The sequence below is a fragment of the Gymnogyps californianus genome, chromosome 1 (assembly GCF_018139145.2).
Source record: "Gymnogyps californianus isolate 813 chromosome 1, ASM1813914v2, whole genome shotgun sequence".
In the NCBI taxonomy this organism is placed as follows: domain Eukaryota; kingdom Metazoa; phylum Chordata; class Aves; order Accipitriformes; family Cathartidae; genus Gymnogyps; species Gymnogyps californianus.
This window is the reverse complement of record NC_059471.1, coordinates 22,938,744-22,958,236: the sequence shown is the minus strand read 5'-3', so window position 1 is coordinate 22,958,236 and position 19,493 is coordinate 22,938,744. Positions and strand designations below refer to the sequence as shown.

The following is a 19,493-nucleotide window of genomic DNA, read 5'->3' as shown; positions in this document are numbered from 1 at the left end:
ACACAGCTAATAATCCTGCAATGCTGTCTTCCCCTGTGTAGAAAGCCTAGCAAAATTTCCATATAGCTCCTGATGAACAAAACCACATTTGACATTACATTTGCACATACGATCCACAAGCCTCCACATAGGGGAGGTAAATTACTTCTTGCCCACTCTAAAATGAACTAACGGATGGATCAGCCCCAGGTAGTCTGAAAACCGGTAGAAACCCAAATCTCATGGTTTTGGCAGTACTGGAAACAAACTAGTTCCTAAGCTGTATGGTACATTTCATCCCTTATGCTACAAAAAAACCCAAAACCAAAACAACCAAAACTAGATTACCTAGGTATAATCCATAAACAAATAGATAATTTGAGGTTAAAGATTAAAGTCTGTTCCACATTTGTTTTCATGTTTTGTTCTGACTTCTCAAGTTCAATATTAAAAATTGTATGTTACACTACGTACTTTAGAGATGTACCGCTAAATTCCAATTTTGAACAGAGGAATATCCTACGTTACATGCTGCAGTCCCTTCCAATACTGTATCTTATGTTCTCACTTTGCAAGAAATGTTCATCAATGGAGAATTGTCAGACTCTCTTATAATGCAAAACTTTTGTAGCTCTGTTTTAGTTGATATATGGATATTTCCAAATAATTGGCACTACAAACTTCCTTGTTCCAATACAGAAGGTGGGGCAGAGACAAGTGGGATATGACACTGTTAAGACAATCTTTGGAAATACAACCCCAGCAGGATTAAATAAATGTATTATAATGTTGTACTGAATAGCAGAAGAATAATTAAATTTGTCACTGAGATGTTCCACTAGCTGCTGTCTGGAGCAACACAGCAAGTTAGAAATTTCTTGCATTTGTCTTCTAAAATAATGTTCTGAGCATAACCTTTAAAGTTGGAACCTCCCCAATTTAAAGTTTCTGCTTTGTGAATAGCTTTGGAAGGACAAAAGCAAGCCAATTAGCTTTTAATTCTTGTAGAGCAGGATAAAACCACCAGTCTCTTCCAACATCCATTACAAAATATTATCACGATTAAAGGTGTTTGTGAAATACTGTCTACTGTTCCCATCAGCATCATACAAGAAATCAGTGAATTACCTTAATGAATGTAGGATATGGAAGATCTGTATTAAGAAAGCCACACAGCTAACTAGAAACATCAATATTTATGGCTTTCTCTCTCTCCTCCTGTGGATGCATAAATCGGTATTCTCAGCTGAAAAGATCCCCAAAATGCCACATTGAAAAAAAGATTTTTTTTTTTTAAACAATACAGTAATTTTCATTCAAAAGGAATGCTTTTGTAGTGTAGCAGGAAAGCCCAAATAACCACTTCTACTAGTACACACTACAGTTTCAGAAGTGTTTTTTAGAGTGTATTTCCAAAGTAGAGTTCTGTAAGCCTTACATTTTTTTTGTGTGCTGAGCCCACAACCACAGAAGAGAAGAGCCTCTGTTTAAAAAGGTAAGCCATGAACATTCATAGAACAAGGCATTCTTTGACACCGTCTCTTACCTGACCTATGAATTCAGGACTGTCCCCTCTTGCTACAGTACTGTACGGGTCACTGCTTTCAAATCATGATGGCATTTCACTGCCTATTTGAATATCAACATGCTTTCTTTTTGATTTAGCCTCAATCCCTTTAATGTCCTTTTTAAAGTCATTACAGACACCAACCAGAAAGATAAAAAGGAGGTTAAAGAAATGCACAGCAGTGGTCTAATAGGAGATTAAAAGCCCAGACAATTTAGAAAAAGGTTTACTGTAGTTAAGTCAGTTGTTACGTGTCAAAGGATCTGAATATATTCAATTTTTTCTGGAAGAGAAAGTTGGTTATCCTAATGCTAGAAAAGAAAATACTAGCCATTGAAACTGTATATTGTCAGTGTCTGCATCACCCTTCTCTACGGAGTGAGGGGAATGACCAAGCAGCTACCAAAAAAAAAAAAAAAAAAAAAAAAGGAAGTAGCAGCATCTTAGTCTCCTGTGAATTACTGAAGTTCGGCAAAACAATGTAAAATAAGTTGAAAGCTGATCTGCCAATAAAAAAAAAAAATCAGCTCACATACTTTTGTAATCTATGGAGCAAGACAAGTTCTACAACTACTGAAGATCTTGTGGTCTCTTACACGTCTCCTGCTATTGATCATGAGAGTGCTCAGCTAAAATTTTGCTAGTGGTGCAGCTCTTGAAAAACTGCAAATAGCTTTGTTACATCAACCTTGGAAAATGAAGGGCTGGAGAGGCTAGGGAAGTTATCAGAAGTGGACTTAACATTTTAAGTCACAGAAGTTTTCCAGCACTGTCCTAGATGTAAGGATTTTACACAAATGTCTATTGCAGTTTCCCTCCTGTCTCCTACTCTGGTCAGCACAGTTTAGGAATGGATCCTTTCGCCTTATGACCATCCTCTGTGATAACTACATCAGCAGAAACCTCCCCCAGTTAAAGGGGTTTTATGGATCCTTTATGCTGTGTTGAAAGACCAGAGTAGCATAAAGGGACCAGCATTGCTTATCCACAGTATTCAATGCATTCTAGCATGAAAAGTTAATACTGCATCTCATGCTATATTACCGAATTCCAAGTTTTAATATTAATGTACTAAGTTTATTTAAAATATCCATAAATGTTTGAATATTAGCTTAGTGAATACATTGTTTTCATCCAAAACAGGGGGAAAATAACCATCAGTTAAATCAACAGAATTAACCTGCCAATGCCAACTTGCTTTGAAGTGGAATATTATTTTAAAGAAAGTTAACCCAAGCAAATTTGTAAAAGCTAACCCAAGTACAGTGTACCTTGTTAAGACATGAGATAATGTGACTGAGGTCAATCCAAGGAGTACCCGCTTCTGTCACCTGATGGAAAAGGTGATCTCGAAAGAGCTTTAGTAAATACCTGTCTCCAGTTTCTGACCACGTTGGGTCCTTCTGAAACCTGGTGTAAAACAAAGGCTCATATTAAAGCTCAGAAAGTTAAGAAAAAATCAAAACCCACAGATACACATGACTCTTCAATCTAAACTCAGTAATCTTACTGCTTTGCTAAGCTACCTGTTACAATTTGCAATTAAATTACAGTCTCCCCCTGCCACAAACAGAAGATAACATACTCAAAGTTTCTCAGCTGCTGAAGTACCCGAAGCTAATGCCTACCAAGGGCCACAGAAAAGTAATGGAAGAAAGCAAAAGTTATCTTCCACAAGTTTAACACGTAAATGTTAGAAACCAGCAATACAAACACAACTCCAAGTCTATTCAATAGGATGGAAAACAGACCATGAACACTTCATTTTTATGTAGTAGTCGATAAAAAACAAGCTGAAAATTAACCAGCTTAAAACCAATATCTACACCATTTGCTACAGTTAAAGCAAGCTATGGATTTCCTCCAAAACTATTGTCACTCACAAGAGACTGCTAAGAGAAACCATACTAAAAAAATTAAGCAACTTTGGCATGTTTATTTGTAGCCTTCTCTTCTCCTTTATTTAAAATTTTGGTCAAAGTTGCTTATCTTATTTTTCTCAAGGCTTCTTAAATACTCATTTCTTCAGGGGCAAATATGGGGAAAATGTTTAGCTTAAATTTATGAGGGAAGAAACCTTGCATTGCAAACTGGGTTTTACATACTCTACACCATGAAAACAAGTATTTCTTACTCTGGCCTCTCATTGATTGTTCCCAGTTTTGCTAGAAGCCTAAACAACCTTCCATTTTGCACCTCCTAGAAAACAAGAAAGAGGTTATTAAAGTTTCTGAAACATAAAATTAAGACACTTATTTGCAAAAGATATACAGTAGTAATGCCAATGAAGCACTATTAATTACAATGATTTATTTATTCAAAGAGGAGGGTATAATTTTTTCAGAAAGAGGTCGAATGCATTATATTGTGTATCGGTAGCCCAATGCTCATTTTAGCACTTCATATTCAAATTATAACGTGGAGATTTAAGAACTAGTGACACTTTGCTGCTCCAGCAGGAACTGTATCATGCAATCTATTTCTTTGTGGAAACATAAGTCTAGTCTCTTGTCAGACTATACTTACAGGTATGCTAAAATACAGTAAGTTAAACAAGAATAATATGTTAATATATATACATACAGTTATCAAGACCTGTAGAAGTATATAGTATAATACCTTATTTCAGGTAAAGATGAGAAGGAACATAATCTACCAGATTTGGTTTTCAGAAATGCTTTGTAGGCCATTATTAGTAAATATTTAGCAACAATAATATCAGACTAACATTCAAATTACAATTGATTCCAAACATAATTTTGAAACAAGTTTTTCCAAAAAAGCTAGAATTTAAGTCTTAAAACAGTATAAATTCTGAGTCCATCAATGACAGAACAAAGCAATGAGAATAAGCTCACACAAAAGACAGAACATTAGAATTATAGATGCTTAGAATACACGCAACTGAAAATTTGATTTCATACATTTTTCCTCATCACTTAGGATACAGTAGAAAGAGTTACATCCTAGCTTACATTACGCTGTGGATTAATCTTTTGTTTAAGTAAAAGCTGCTCAAAGCTGGCAGGAAAAAGATTCTCTCCTGATATTATTCATGTTCTCCAATGGCCCAGCTCTCCAACATTATTCATGCTAAGCTGCGTCTCATTCCATGCATGATCATATTGATTTCAAATTAATTCAGTCTGGAGTAGATTACTGTGCACAGCTGGGTAAAGAAAGTAGGTCAAGGTGATAATAGCTTGACCTCAGACAACCTATAGGTTGCAAGACTTCTATTACCAGTCTAAAAAACACACAGCAGAACAGCTTGTACCACAACAGTAGCTACACTTAGAGATTGACGGGGAAGACTTACCTTGTCCAGCTAGCAGAGGTCTATACAACCTCCATATAATTTTTTTGTATGTGGCCAAATACACAAAAGCCAAAACCACATCTGTGTGAACGCCACTGCCTTGCAGATTCACAGTCAATGGCGACACAGCTGAGCAAAAACACTGGCATTAAGTCTCCAGGTGGCCTCTCTGCAGGCTTGGTAGCCTGTAAGGCAGGGAGCTCGTCTACAGAGTGGATTAGAGGACCTGAAAAACTGAGGCTTTGAATGCTGTGACATATAGATGATGGGAATATTAAGGTGAAGAAGGAAAGGGATAGCGTAATAGGGTCACTGCTCTGTGAAACGTCAACATTACAGGAGTAACAAAATATTCATGGCTTCAAGAAAACAATGTTATTAACTACATACAAATCACTTCCAGCATCAGAAGCCCCTAAGCTACAGATGAATGCCTGCTTGGAGAACATGAGGAAAAGTATCATACATGCTAGTCTTGTTCTAATACTCTCCCCTAAGCATCTGCTTTGGGGCAATAATGAAGAGAGGGTACAAAGCTAGACCTAAGGGATACTGTAGCTCTGATGTTACTGAGGATGTGGTAGTACAAACAAGTTATATTATGACAGCTAATTAGCAACTGCTATTTATCACTGCCAGGTAAACAGCTATGGCCAAACTGGGGGCTATGCAACAACTTGGATTTGTAGTGGCTCTGCTCACCTACCAGTGATACGCAACTGCTACAAACAACCTGACTGAAAATGCAGACTACTTAATGCTGATTACAGGACAATCTCCATCTTTATTATGGGACAAGGCCCACTTGCCCAAATTTGTGCAGGCACATTGGGCCACCTTAACAAGAAATGATCTTAAACATCTTCAGAGCAGTAGTGGTTGACTCTGATAGAGTGGGCACCCATCATCTAGAGCTCTGCATCCAAACTAGATACCACCTTGCTCTTCAACAGCTCTTTGCTTCTGATAGATTTCAGTATCTTTCACTAAGGAGGTGAAACCTGTTATCCAACAGGTCAATGGTGGAGAAATTAAGAGAATCAGTCCATCAGAATCCCAACCATTGGTCTACTGCCTCTTAAAAAAAAAATTCTCAATGAGGGCATATAATGGAAAGGAGTCACAGGACTTGATTAAATCCTTCAAAACACATATCCCACACGTATCTTCAGCGTCATGAAAGCTTTCTGTAATGTATCTCAGTCTTCTTAGAAGATCCATCTCAGTCTTCTTAGAAGATCCTGTGATCAGTGGCTGGATGAGCAGACACCCTTTCCTGATGAACAAATACACACTAACATGGGACAAAGTACATATTTCCTTTGCAGCTAGCACTTGATACTTTGACTGAACTTGATAGACTAACCAGACACCTGCAGCAAGAGGTGCACACTTCAGGGAAACTGAGGATGGCAGCCTTTATCTCCATGATCTAGCATTCATTTGGAAAGGAAAACGTATGAGATAAGTAAAGGGACACTGGAATCCAAATCTATCCAAGAATTTAAAGGCAGCATTTGTTGCTGTATAACCTCTAGCACAAACTACATGACCTAGTGTGTGATGACATACATGGCCTTACTTACTCAAAAGTAAGTAACCATTCTATGGTTAAAACCAAAAGAACATCTTTTCCCCAATACTGCTGGTCGGACGTGAAGATGTTACTTCAGTTAAAGCCCAGCAGAGGACATCCTAAAACTAGGGTTCTTGGAGCTTTTGGACTTTCAATACCTTGAGCTCAGAGTTCTCAAGTCTGCAAGCAGATTACTTAGGTTGCTAAATAAACAAAAGGAAAAAAAAAAAAAACAGTAGAGAACATTCCCTTTTAAGGTACAGCTGTAGGAATACTGACTATAGGTCTTCCTGTAGGAATTACTAAATGATTTACCTTTGCAAGGTCTTCCTCTATAACATCATTTCGCATTTGAGCAGCATCCAACTGAGTATAGAATCGTGCACCAATCATAGGCATGATATCATTTACACTGCGAAGCCTGTTTTGGTCGGTCAGCAAATACCTGCCAAAATATCCCCACCCCCAAAAAGATTACTTAAACGTGCTGCAAATGCCAGAGACATCATCCTATTATGACTTTTATAACTATTTGACCCTGATGTTTATTTAATACTCAAAGTTGACAATTGCAGCTTTTCTTAAAAAAAGGTATTAACAGAGAAAACATGTGTGTTAACTTACATGTATACATCCAGTCAGTTATTTATACAAGATAGTAGTGTACTTTCATGGAACCGCGTAGTTCACCCCACTCAAATAGCAAGAATATACTCAAAAAGAGAGAAGACATGAAGATTTCAAACGAGTGAGGGGGCAGAGATTTCTACTTTTCGCTCTTAGGCTGCAAGAGGAGAAAGGCTGACTATACTAAAGAACAACAGAAAACAATATGCAGCCAAGAAAAACTAGCATTCAACCCTTTGGTCAAAAAGGCAATGTGCCTATTTCTCAATACCTTCTGAAACTGTAAGACAAGACTAGCATATTGCTATGGTAGATAACAGGCAATGAAGTCATCTTCCAGTATTGAAGACTACTTAAAATGCTTGTTTTGTTTAAGCTCTGAATTCTTATCAGAAGCTTTAACAGCACTTAATAAAGAAAGGACACTGATTTTATTAGATACACCATGAAAACACACATTATACAAACGAATTTTAAATTATAATCTTTAACAATGCATTGACTGTGCAGACAACTCAATGACAGTAGTTGTATCTGTAGTCTTACTCGCATCTAAAAATACCATTAGACATTTTCATTTGTATGTTTAAAAAAAGTAGTAGTTTCCTTAAAAAGATTAAGCAAACTTACAAAATCAGATTCTTCAAATCAGAGGAATAGTTGATTGTCACCAGTTCCATTGCTTTCTGCAAATTCTCTCTCTGAATTCCTGATAAAGAATTGCAAGCCAAAGCCAACACAACTTTCCCCAGGGAGATCAGATCTGCTTGCTAACAGGGAAAACACACACAGATAAGATTCTTAGTATAGACAAATATTACCTATGGTACTAGATGGTGCTTAAAAAGAGACAGTTCTTCAATAACCTTAGAAAAATTTGAGCAACTAAAATACATGCTATTCAAATCATAGTTCAATATGACTGTCCAAGTTACAGTAGTTAAAAAGTACAGAGGAAAATCTGTCTTGATTTTCTGTCCTGATACCTAGCAATTTCTAGGTACTTTATTAATCTTTGAATGCTTAACATTTACCTGTTTTTAGCTTAAGGATAAAGAGATGAACTACAGAGAGAACTCTCGTGTAGTGAGCTGAAGCTCTGCAAAGAGGTTCTCCTAACCACCCACCTGCTCGCTCCTGATGAGTCAAGGAGCTGGTGGCAAATAGAGCAAGCCTTCTCAATACGAGATGCAGAAATACCCATGAAGGATTATTTGTTAAAACAGAAACAGCATTTGCTGGACTCGTATCTTTTCACACTGGCCATCCAGTGTGAATTCCACACTGGAGTCCACACCAGATTCCAGCAAATGATGTTTCTGTTTTAACAAAGAGCTCAAAGATTTTCATCTCTGATGGCCAGTGTGAAAAGATATGAACTGCCTGAAACAACTAGGCAGGAACAGGTCTGTATGACTGACAAATTGAGCAGCATCACATTTTATGAAGAAATCCTTAGCGTTACTAAACACTTTCCTTAAAAGTAGAACTGCTCTTAAAAGATGAATGCTGCATACAGGCTGCTTTGCCACAACAGAAAATTCTGCCAATTTTAATAGACAGCCACCAGAAATTATTTTGAAAAGCTATACCAGATTTTAAAGCCCACTCCTACAAACAGGAGCATAATTCAGTAGCAGACAATGACATTCATAGCAAAAGCTGCCTGATTCTTTCCATGGAAAGGCTTTCAGCTGCACACAACTTGGCCAAACTTGAAACACCTGCAGCTTTCCATGGTGGATGCCTGCTTCAGACTGAATTTAAGAGTCAGCTAAAGATACAAATATAGTATTTTCCTCAGTTTCTTTCTGACAAAGTAAGATATTTTTGCAAAAGTAAAAAAGTGAAAGCTACTAATTATCGAGAATGTCAGCTCCATAGTCTAGAGCAAGGCTATGCCATTTAGCAGAGAAGGCAATCATACAAGGAATACACCTTCTGTCATTTCTGTAAGAAAGGTCGAAAATCTGGCAGCACTGCAACATTAAAAGTTCTGTTTACAATGTGGCAGCTTTAGAAAAGTGCTGTGATGGTGAACGTGCCACAGACCCTCACAGCTCTTCCACCCAGAGGGGTAACCAGGTTTGCTGCCTCTGGCTGCAGTAGCTGAGCAGAGCTTTCCCTGCAGCCACATCTCTCAGGTGTTGAGGGACAGAGTAAAGAAAACCTTTCCAGGTCTCTCAATGTCCCTGCTGTTTCCATATCAAGTATGCTTAAGCAGCACAATTTAAACATGGATACACAACATGGCAGAAGTTAAAAACCATGGTACTCTTGTAGCTAATGAAGACAGAAACAGGATGTGGAAAATGAGACAGAAATAAGAAGGACAAAGTGGTGGAGAAGGAGATGGGACTGGCATTTGCTAGACTCAATTTCCTAAGGAACCAGGAATTCCTGAGTATCAGCATTCCTTTGCACTTTGGTAAAGAGAAATGAACCAGAGCAACAAACCCCATTTTGGTGGGAACCCACTTGCTTCCACTACCAAGCAGTCAATCTGAGCAGCAGAGGACACTGCTATAGTACTTAACAGAGGAATCTTGCTGATGCAGTATCTATAGAGACATATGTCACATGGCATAATGGCATTTTTATTATTTTTTTCTCTAAAAGACTTAGAAAAAGTAAGTATTTGTATTAACCACAATCTTCCTTCTTTCTGCAGTCCCCTACTTTACACTTAATACCTTCCAACTTTTAGTAATTCATAAGGATGTATCCTATATAAATTCTCTGTCATCATACAACCCTGAGACACCAAAAATATACAACTTCAGGCAAGACCCTACGAAAACGTAGTCTTCCTTTACATAGGTGTCTTCATAATACAGATTGCATTAGATTTTAAAAATGGTTAAGAAAGAGTCTTACATTAACATCAGCCAGGATATTCTAAATTCAGGCTTTTGGTTTTTTGAGCATATGACTCACAACCTTAATTTTTGTTTCTTTTGCAAATTACATCTCATAGAAAATCTGGCAGAGGTGATACAACACACCAATGCAGCCTCAAACACACATTTCAAATTACAATCAATGCTTAACTTGTTTTAGTTGCAAAAGTGGCTTGGATTCATCCCACTAACTTTAGGAACTTAAACATCAAGTGATTCAGTTAAGAGTCTGATTGATTTAAGATATCTGTAATTCTGCAAGACAACTGAGCGAGCTAAATTGCTCTCTGGAGGTGCCTCACTATTCACTGACAGCTGAAACACTGAAAGAAAATGTTATTACAATGCCCAATGTTTGAAGTTTTACAAGTGCACAAAGACAGGCGGTAATTTTCCTGGGTGATAGGGGAATCACAGAATATCTCGAGTTGGAAGGGACCCATAAAGATCAGGATTTATGGAAGTCAGATTCCTGTTTTAGAAGGGACAAAACTACCATCCACTGACCAACTCTATCCATGCAGACAGGGTACAAAACTTCCCAGAAGCTGGGGTACAGCATCCTTTCTATAAGGAAGCAATCCACATACACCTATTAAGCCCTAACCTCCCCTCTGAAAACGTCAACAGATTCAGCTCTTCTTTAGCCTTTCTCTGTCTAGAAGCAGGGAGGCACACAAGAACTACTAGACCTCCTTGGAGCAGGGACACCAGAAATAAATGCTGTATTCCTGTAGTAGCCTTGCTAGTGCAAGGTACAGATCAACATTAGGTACAATCATTTCCCTGTTTATACTCCATATTGTGTTTTGCACGTATCTATGGATCACACCAGTTCCTTTTGCCACAGACCTGCCAGAAGACTTTTGCTGTGTCAACAGTGACTACTAAGTCATATTAAGTTGATTCTCAACTTCAAGGAAAAGCTTTACACCTTTTAAGTACAGGCTGCCTTTTGTTCAAAAATGTACCTTGCATGCAACTAATGACCATTTAATTAGCAATTCAATTCATAACTGTAAACTGTACCAACCTATCTTTTTATCTCCTGAAAGCTTTGCTAGTAAAGAGTTTCTCACCACCTAGTTCATTGATAGAAATATTATAATAGCATTAGACTAAAAACCAGCCCCTAGAGGTAAACTCAGAAACAGCCCTCTTCATTGATGTCTCCCTGTTATCAAATAAATTTCAAATATGTCAGTGAGCAATTTAAAAGTTAATTGAATAGGTACCCTTTCCCTTCTGCATAATTTTTTTTTAATATTAAAAAGGTATGTGCTACCATGCCAAATGCCCTGGAGACGCCTCAGCATTTTATACACTTGGCTTTATCAGCCAGACAATTAAGCTAGTCAAATAAATCTTATTTTTGACAAGATCCATTTTCCATAAAGTCTCTGAAACTGACATTACTTTTTTGTTTATCCTGTTCCACTGCTTTGCTTGGATCAATATCAGCTCATCCACTCTACAATTCTGTGGATTCACTTATCCTTTTAAGTTCTGGAATTGCCCTTAGAAGCACCTCCAAGTTCCTAGATTTTTTAATTATTTTTTTAAAGTCAACATTAATACTTCAGATGCCTCTTCAGCTAGTTTCTTTAAATTTGGGGAGGTGCGTGTGAAAGTTATTTTGGTTTGCTAAATTAAAAATATTTACTTTGAGCGAATGTAACCTTATAGCCCTTGTTAAATCAATAAAACTTATGTTTTCTCTTCATTTCATATGGAGAGGACTCACTTTCATTTTATTCCAAATACAGAAATATTTATTAAACCTTTTTACTGTTTCCTACATCACTATTTACAGTTTTCCCATCTGTATCTCAATTGACTGACGCAAGACTTAAGGATTGGGGAGTGGGAAGTGATGTGCTGGAATTTATATAGGTTTAACATCTTGTTTTTAATGCAAGCGGCCATTCATATTTCATTTACTTCTTTCTAGCTTCCCTTATTGTTGCCTTTATTTAACTCTTAAATGATCATATAAATTCATGTGCTTAACACAGATTGTAAAGAACAATTGCATTCCTTTTACATAGCCCCTCACTGTTCCGGCCAAACTCTTTGCTATCTATACTAACAATGGGAAATAGCCAGAAAGTGACAAATGCTAACAAAAATACCTTCCTCCATTGAAGACAGCAACAAGGAAATGCATATTAGCTGGGCAGTAAACCAAGAGATAACCTACATTTTTAACAGTCACAGGAGTCCCAGAGGAATTCAGGAACTGGGTCATGGATCGAGAGGAAAAAGGACAAGAAGCAGCTGTTATTTTGTAATTTTATCTGGCTAGGGCAAACAAAGGTAGAGGATGATAAATGACTCCTGAATTTCAAGGAATGAACTCAGTCCAGAATCTCTGAAGGAACAAAATGGATAGTGAAAGCCTAGCCCTTCTAGAGGAAGCAACAAAAAAGAAGGCAATACTATATTTTCTAACTCCAGTTTAGATCTTCCAAACTATGTACTTAAAAGTACTACTTTTCTGGTTTAGCAGTCATACCTGAACAACTTGGATATTAACAATGTATAAAACATGCAAAACATCCCCCCTACACAAAACTAGGCATTACCAAACAAGTTAGTTTGCCAAGTGTTGGGCTACTATGGTGGTAAATGCTTTTGACAGATTCATGTACCTGCGAGTATTTTTAGATTTGTCCCTCCAAGTACATTAAACATTTTGCTTTAAAATTACTTGAATGTCATAATATCTCAGGTGGCTCTCTTTCCCAGCTGCAATTAAAATAAATTTGAAGAAGTATTTAGATTTAAAAAAAAAAATCTCATTACATTTTTAGGCATGGCATCCCTCACTTGCATGTATTCCTATCTTCTCTCAGCTATTTTCCACTAAATTATTACCAAAAGCCCATTGATATGTGGCTGGGGGTGGGGGGCGGGCAGGGAATCCTTTGATGTACTACTCAAAGTACACTGAAAATTGCTTTACTGTATCATTCAAAAAAAAAAAAAAAAAAAAGTTGCTATGTTCTAGGACATGGTCTCCAATAAGCCAGTTTCTGCCCGGTCAAAGTTCAAACATTTCATTTATTACTGGAAGACTCTGAATGAGCAATTTTCTCACAGTGAATAAGCTCAATTAATGAAAATAAATTAAATTCAACTCCCTACTGTAGTCTTTCACTCCCAGTACAGACAGGGTATGTGATGACTGCTGAAGCAATGTACTTTACCCTGAGGGGAAGTTAGGGAAAGAGGCACTCCTGTACACAGTGATGCTCCAGATGAATGTGGAACAGTTTTTGTTAAGTCTAAAGGGATTCTTCTTAATTCAGGAATTATGCAGACTCCACACTTCAGAGAATGCCAGGAGAGCACGGAAAAACTAGGAGCCTAAAATAAAGATGCACTAGAACCTTTTAGGATTGAGGAGAAGGCCTAAGTGCAGTTATTTAAAAAATCTCTTACTCCTCTGTGAACAGGTATTCAACACTTAAGTTATTTTTGTTAAAATAACAAAAGAGAAAGCAGAGCAAAAACTGTTACTGAACCATTATTTTTTGATGTCTAACACTAAATGTAAGATCTTTCTTCTCCTTCCTTTGGAAATTCATATTTCCAACCATTTCTGACTTAAGTTTGTTAAATATTAATAGTTCAACCTGTTTGTTGAGTTTGCTGAAATTTTAGAAGCAGACGATAGCAAAATGAGCATTCACATTTCTGAATTACAAGCAAATTTGAGTAACGCATGGCAGAACCAAGATCAAATCAGGAATGAAAAAATACAGTCATTTAGAGATACATATACTGGACTACAGTTTAATTAAAATATTTATCTTCCAAAAGGACTCACACTGGTTTTCAGTACTCCTCGTGCCAAGTCACCAACCTAACCATGGCGCTATTGTCTTACCTGAAACTGAGCCATTAATGCCAGTGGATTATTTTGACTGTTGTCAAATGTCAAAACATCAAAGATTCCAACACAATTAACTCGTAACCTTTAGGAACAAGAAGAGAAAAGGACAAGTGTCATTAAATTTTGTTGGTTACTCAATTTTTCCTCTAGCGTTCCTTGAATGTTTTGATATGACAAAAAAGTCATCAGTACTCAGCAAATTACTATGAAGCAGAAAATACTAATTTTACTATTTGACAAAATGCAACAGACAGTCTTCAGTCTACCAATCAATTGACAAATTTCTAAATTGTCCATAGTGGATCTGAACAGTACTTTGAGGATAATGCATAAGTCTTCCCAAAATATGTTTAAAATGAACTTTAAAAAAAATTTACAAGTTTTAGCACGTTGTCTCATGCCAGTTAAAAGCAACAGAACTTTCTAGTTAGACTTTGTTCTTTCTGTAACAGGTGCACGGTCAGCAGCTACCACGAATACAGACCACAGTAACACAGTGAGAATGAACGCTTTCATTACCTTGTTTTGCCCATTACTAGAATCTTTGTTGGATCCATAACTCGGCATGCCAGTCCTGCTGTATGAATGGTCCGTAACGCAGAGCTGAGCTGCACAATATATGCCCATATCAAAGACTCTGGAAGCAATCCAGCATGCTGCCGTGGTAGAGGTCCATCATGCTGACCTAGAAGCACAACATCGTAAGCATCAACCGAAGGCTACTGCACAAAATTCAAATTACAACATTTTGAATTATACAATGGACTCATATATTCATTTCATTCAACTCTTAACAGTCCTTGAAAGATGTATCTATTGTGCTTTTATGGTTGGTTTGGGGTTGGGGATTTTTTTTGGTTGGTTTAGGTTTGGTTTTTTTGGAAGGACACCACATTTTAAAATGCTGACAATTCATTAGGCATTATTATTTTCACTCTCATATTCAGGAAAACCATGCTGATTTTTAAAGTTTACGATGAATAAATCACTACAAAAAGAGCACTGGTTAGAAACTGCTGAAAGTGGGTGGTACATCACAATATGCAGGTACTTCAGACGTAAAAATGTCGGTATTCTGAAACAACAAGCATGTACCACAATAGCTGCAACAGATCCCATTTTACCTCCTTTATCGTAGGAAGGCTTACAAACTAAACATTCTCTATCATCTGATAAGACAAAGAAAAAATTAACAAGCTAGTTTCAAATTACATGGGTGAATCTGACTGGAAGATTTGGTGGCTAAACATCACTGAACACAACTTCACGTATGTTCTGCTGTGACGCAGCTCCCTGACAAGTCATCACTGCATGACCCCCGTTCAATGGGCCATATGAAAGCAATGCATCACTCCCCTTCTAAATAGATTTGTAGTCCTCCTTTTGAAAGTAAAACTAAATCTTTGCAAACACACACCCAAATTCTACATTGCAAACAGTTTCTGAGTAATACTGAGGCAGAGATGAAAAAATAAAGATATAGATAACAAATGTTATTTTCATTAAGATGTGTATAATACAAAGAACTTGCTACTGTTTGCGTGGCACAAAGCTGAAGTAGGAGAAGAAAATACATCCAGACTAAGACAGTGCATCTCGATTTTACAAAACATGATAGGCATTTCATGAGGTTGCCTCAGTACTGATTTTGCTAATTTTGAGACCAGTAATATCATCAGTATTCAGTAAAATCATGTAAGCATCTGATTCAGTTGTAAACTGACTGCACTCCTCTCCTCCAAACATTTATTGCTTGGGTGGGGTTTTTTTTTTCCCTCTCCCTACAGGAGCATATCAACATCTGTGCACTTGCTCAAAATAAGTTTGTGTGTGTGTGCTTGCATGTGTACACACAAACACACACAAATATATGCGAGAGTGAAAAAAATGAAATGCATTACTGAAAAATTTTTACTTAGAAATTTTACTGATTTGGGGGTGATGGGCTGGGAATGTTCCCAGCTTTCATTTCTGAGCTTTTGTTTGTTTGTTTTTAAACTTTAATTTGTTTTTCAGGTTTAAGGTGCTTTGGTTTAGATTATAAAGATCAAGACACTGACTCCTTTAAATGGCAGTAAGCCTAGCACGTCTACTGAAGGCTGAATATAATGAGAAATTCTTTGTTTTTTCTGGCCTCCTGATGAATCATTATGCAAATCACTTCCCACAAACCAGCACACCAGAAGTCTCACATAGCAAACCTTTTTCCCCTCATGATTCTCTCTTCTTCAGCATGACAAAAATTATGATGATATAAAATGATGGAGGAGATATAACCTCCTTTATTAGTCGAGGCTCTTTCTCTAGTGACTACTTGCTATAGAATACACTTTACATTTGGTAAACAGCAATGTGTGATATGTTTAACAGGAATGCGTATGGACACTGTAAGATAGAGTTATATCTGTATGAAATAAACACGTCCAGAACAGAAACGTTGCTATAATATCCCAAAGAGAGAGAAAAGCCAAAACTTTGGGGTTGTTTTTCTGCATGCAACTTAAAAACAACAGCACTTGCCCTTTGATTTCCAGATAAAGGCAATGTAACCAAGAGAATATTCAACATACGCTGAAAAGCTGAAAGATCAGAGTTCAACACAGCTTCTCCTCCTCTATCAGAAAATCTCAATCAAGCAACAACGTTATTTTACTACTGGAAAGACTTGCTTGAGGCTACAGCCAAATCTAAGCTGCTGCTTTCAGACCAGTTGGCTGCACCCCACATTCCCATACACTAAAGGTACAAGCTAAAACACTGGAAGAATCAGTTTTGAAATGCCCTCTTACATATCTATCTGTTCAAAACAAATAAGAGTAAAAGCAGTTCAGTTTGCTGCAATGCTGACTACGAAGTATGTCTGATGACGCCCATCAGGCCTGCCACAGATGGCACTTGAGCAAGGACCCAAGGAGATGAGACCGAAAAGCTCACTCTTCAGGCAAAACACACAGTTGAAAACTTTCCAAACAGTGCTGAACACTGTGGAAAAAAATCACAAGAATATAAGAAAACGTTACAAAAATGAGGCCAACCACAAAAACTCATCAGGACAAAGAAAAAACTTTACTGGCAGCAGTGGATAGTTTTTGTTAATTTGCCAGGATCTTCCTGCCGATAGTTTCAAAGTACGCACATTCAGAATGTGGTTTACCATTTAATTACTGGACTTCAGAACAACATTTCAGTACTTTTGGGTTAACTTGCTAATTTAAAAAGAACATCCCTTCTGCAGTGATAAATGCACTAACATGTACTATAATCTGAAGTTGAGAAATATCAGAAAGGTGAAAGAAAACCAGTAAGTTCCAGAACAACAGATGTAACCTTTAGACACTTTTGATAGAAATAAGTGTATTGAGGAAATACGAGGAATGAGAAAAGAACTTTTCAAATAAATGTACTCCGAGTAACAATTAACTGAAAAGTCAGACTCCTGATTTTAAAACTTGTGTAAATTTAGTAAAATATGACAGAACAACATCAGATTATCACACTGTACCACCTGAAGAAAGAGAATATTTCATTGTATAAAGAACACAAGCAATAAATTCTATAGCATTCAGAAGTAATAAAGACATTAGTTTACAGTATAAAAATAAACATAAGCTGCTATTTCCCCCCCCCCCCCCCAAATCCCTTCCAAAGCAGTTCTGTAACAGGGTCTGTAAATAACATGGCAAAAAGAAAAAACCCGAGACTGACCACACTGACACCAGTGACATGCAAGACAGCTATGTAAACCATAATCCTCATCTTTTAACTGTCAAAGTCTCGTGTTGCCAACTGGATTGTTCAACATAAATAAGGTTGCATACCTGAAATCAAATTCTCTGAGTTCACTGATCAGGTTCACAGTGTTGTGCCTCCTAAAACCTTTAAAAGCAATTGTATTAATCTGGGTCTCATGCTGCAGAGTACCCAACTTCCATCCATTCCCCTGCTTCTCTTGGGAGTCTCCTCTAGGCAGGCAGACGGCCAAGAAACTCTGTGAGGGGATGGAGAAAGGATCCGTGAAGGCAGGCAATTCTGAGAAATCAAGTTATAGGTATGCAATCTTATTTTTCTCTCTTAAATTGCTCCTTCTACTGAGGACCAGACTAGAAAGCAGCAGTTACCAAAAAAGAAAGGCCAAAGCAAAGATGTGCAGAAAGATTTGGCAAAATTTGGGAATTTCAGGTGACTTTTTTCCTGATTTATCTAATAAAAAGACTGGAAGAGCAGGTAATGAGAAGTGCCACAGGCAGGAGAAAGTTATCTTCCTTACATATCCCTGTAAGTTCTGCCGCACCAGTTCCTTTTAATTAAATAATACTTTGGTTTGGCTGAACAGAAATTGATGTCTTATTTCCAATTTCAAAGACCATCCCTGCCTACAGAAGGAAGTTGTAGTAGGTCAAATAAATGGCCCAGATAGCCCACTAGCATGTTTCAAAGACACATACACTAAACTCAGAACAGTAGCTTGCAATGGATACCTGAGCGTATAAACATAAACAAATAGAATGTTCTACTAGCCTCCAATGATTTGCAGCTCAGAGAACTCCTGAGCTGGAGCTAGTGTCTTTGCAGTTAACAGTCCTCAAGTATTTCTCCTCCTTGAGTAAGCCCACTTTCCCCTTGAACCCAGGCAAACGTCCACAATAATCTGTGACAAAGTTCCATGGCTTAATTATCTTTACACAGGTTTTGAATTTGCTACCTGGCTAGTTTCATTTGTCAGTCCCCAGTTTTAGGCTGGAAGAAATAGTACACTATTGTTGCTTATTCATTTTTTCTTTATCCTGGATGATTTTTCAGACACCTACATATTCCAGCCATTTTTAACCCCATCATATTCCTGTCCATCTTTAAGAGCATGAAAAGTACTATTCCACTTCGCTGTTCTTCATACAGAAGCTGTTCCATGCCTTTGATCATTCCTGTCACCTCTTCTCAACTTCTTTGCTGTTCTTCTACACCCTTCAAAACGTGTAAGGAGGACCACAACTACAGATAGGAGTCTATGATGCACCCACATCTTGAATACAGTGTCTTCCGTTTCGTTGTTTACTCTTTTCTTAATAATCTGCAACAATCCATTTCCTATTTACTGCTATTCAGCGAGAGGACAGTATTTTCCTTAATCTACTTAACTATAGCCCCAGATCTATTATTAAGTGCTAACAGCCCCAACAGAGACCATCATTTTATGTTTAAAGCTAGCGTTAAGCTAGTTATGTGTTCCCTCGATTACTTTGGTTTACATTACATCATCTCCTAGATTATTGCCAAGAGTCCCAGTCTTCTAAGATCCTTCTGCAATCCATCACAATTGGCCTTTGTTTTTAACAATCCAAATGATTTGCTATTATCAGCAAACTTTGACAGATCATTATTTATCTTCAGTGCAAAAAAGTGAATCTGTTAAGAAATACAACTGCCAGCACATATTCTTGTGAGACCCCATCAGTGATCTCCCTTCACTGTGAAAATCAACTGTTCACTCTTACTGTTTCTTATCTTTTAACCACTTATTAACCTAACTGAGGACTTTCTCTTATCTCATGGTCACTTAGTTTCTTTTAGAGACTCTGATGGACTTCGTGGAAAATCCAAGATCTTATCTACTGGATCTTCCTTCAAAG

The 19,493-nt window shown here is 37.3% G+C and overlaps 1 protein-coding gene across 1 annotated transcript in view; it reads right to left on the bottom strand.

Moving 5' to 3' along the window:
* Nucleotides 1-19,493, bottom strand: part of PAN3 (poly(A) specific ribonuclease subunit PAN3) — an 83,449-nt gene that overhangs the window by 3,215 nt on the left and 60,741 nt on the right. The window contains 6 exon segments of the mRNA XM_050894916.1: nt 2,818-2,956; nt 3,681-3,745; nt 6,757-6,886; nt 7,699-7,838; nt 13,861-13,948; nt 14,386-14,551. Of these exon segments, the coding sequence (XP_050750873.1) occupies nt 2,818-2,956; nt 3,681-3,745; nt 6,757-6,886; nt 7,699-7,838; nt 13,861-13,948; nt 14,386-14,551 (728 nt within the window).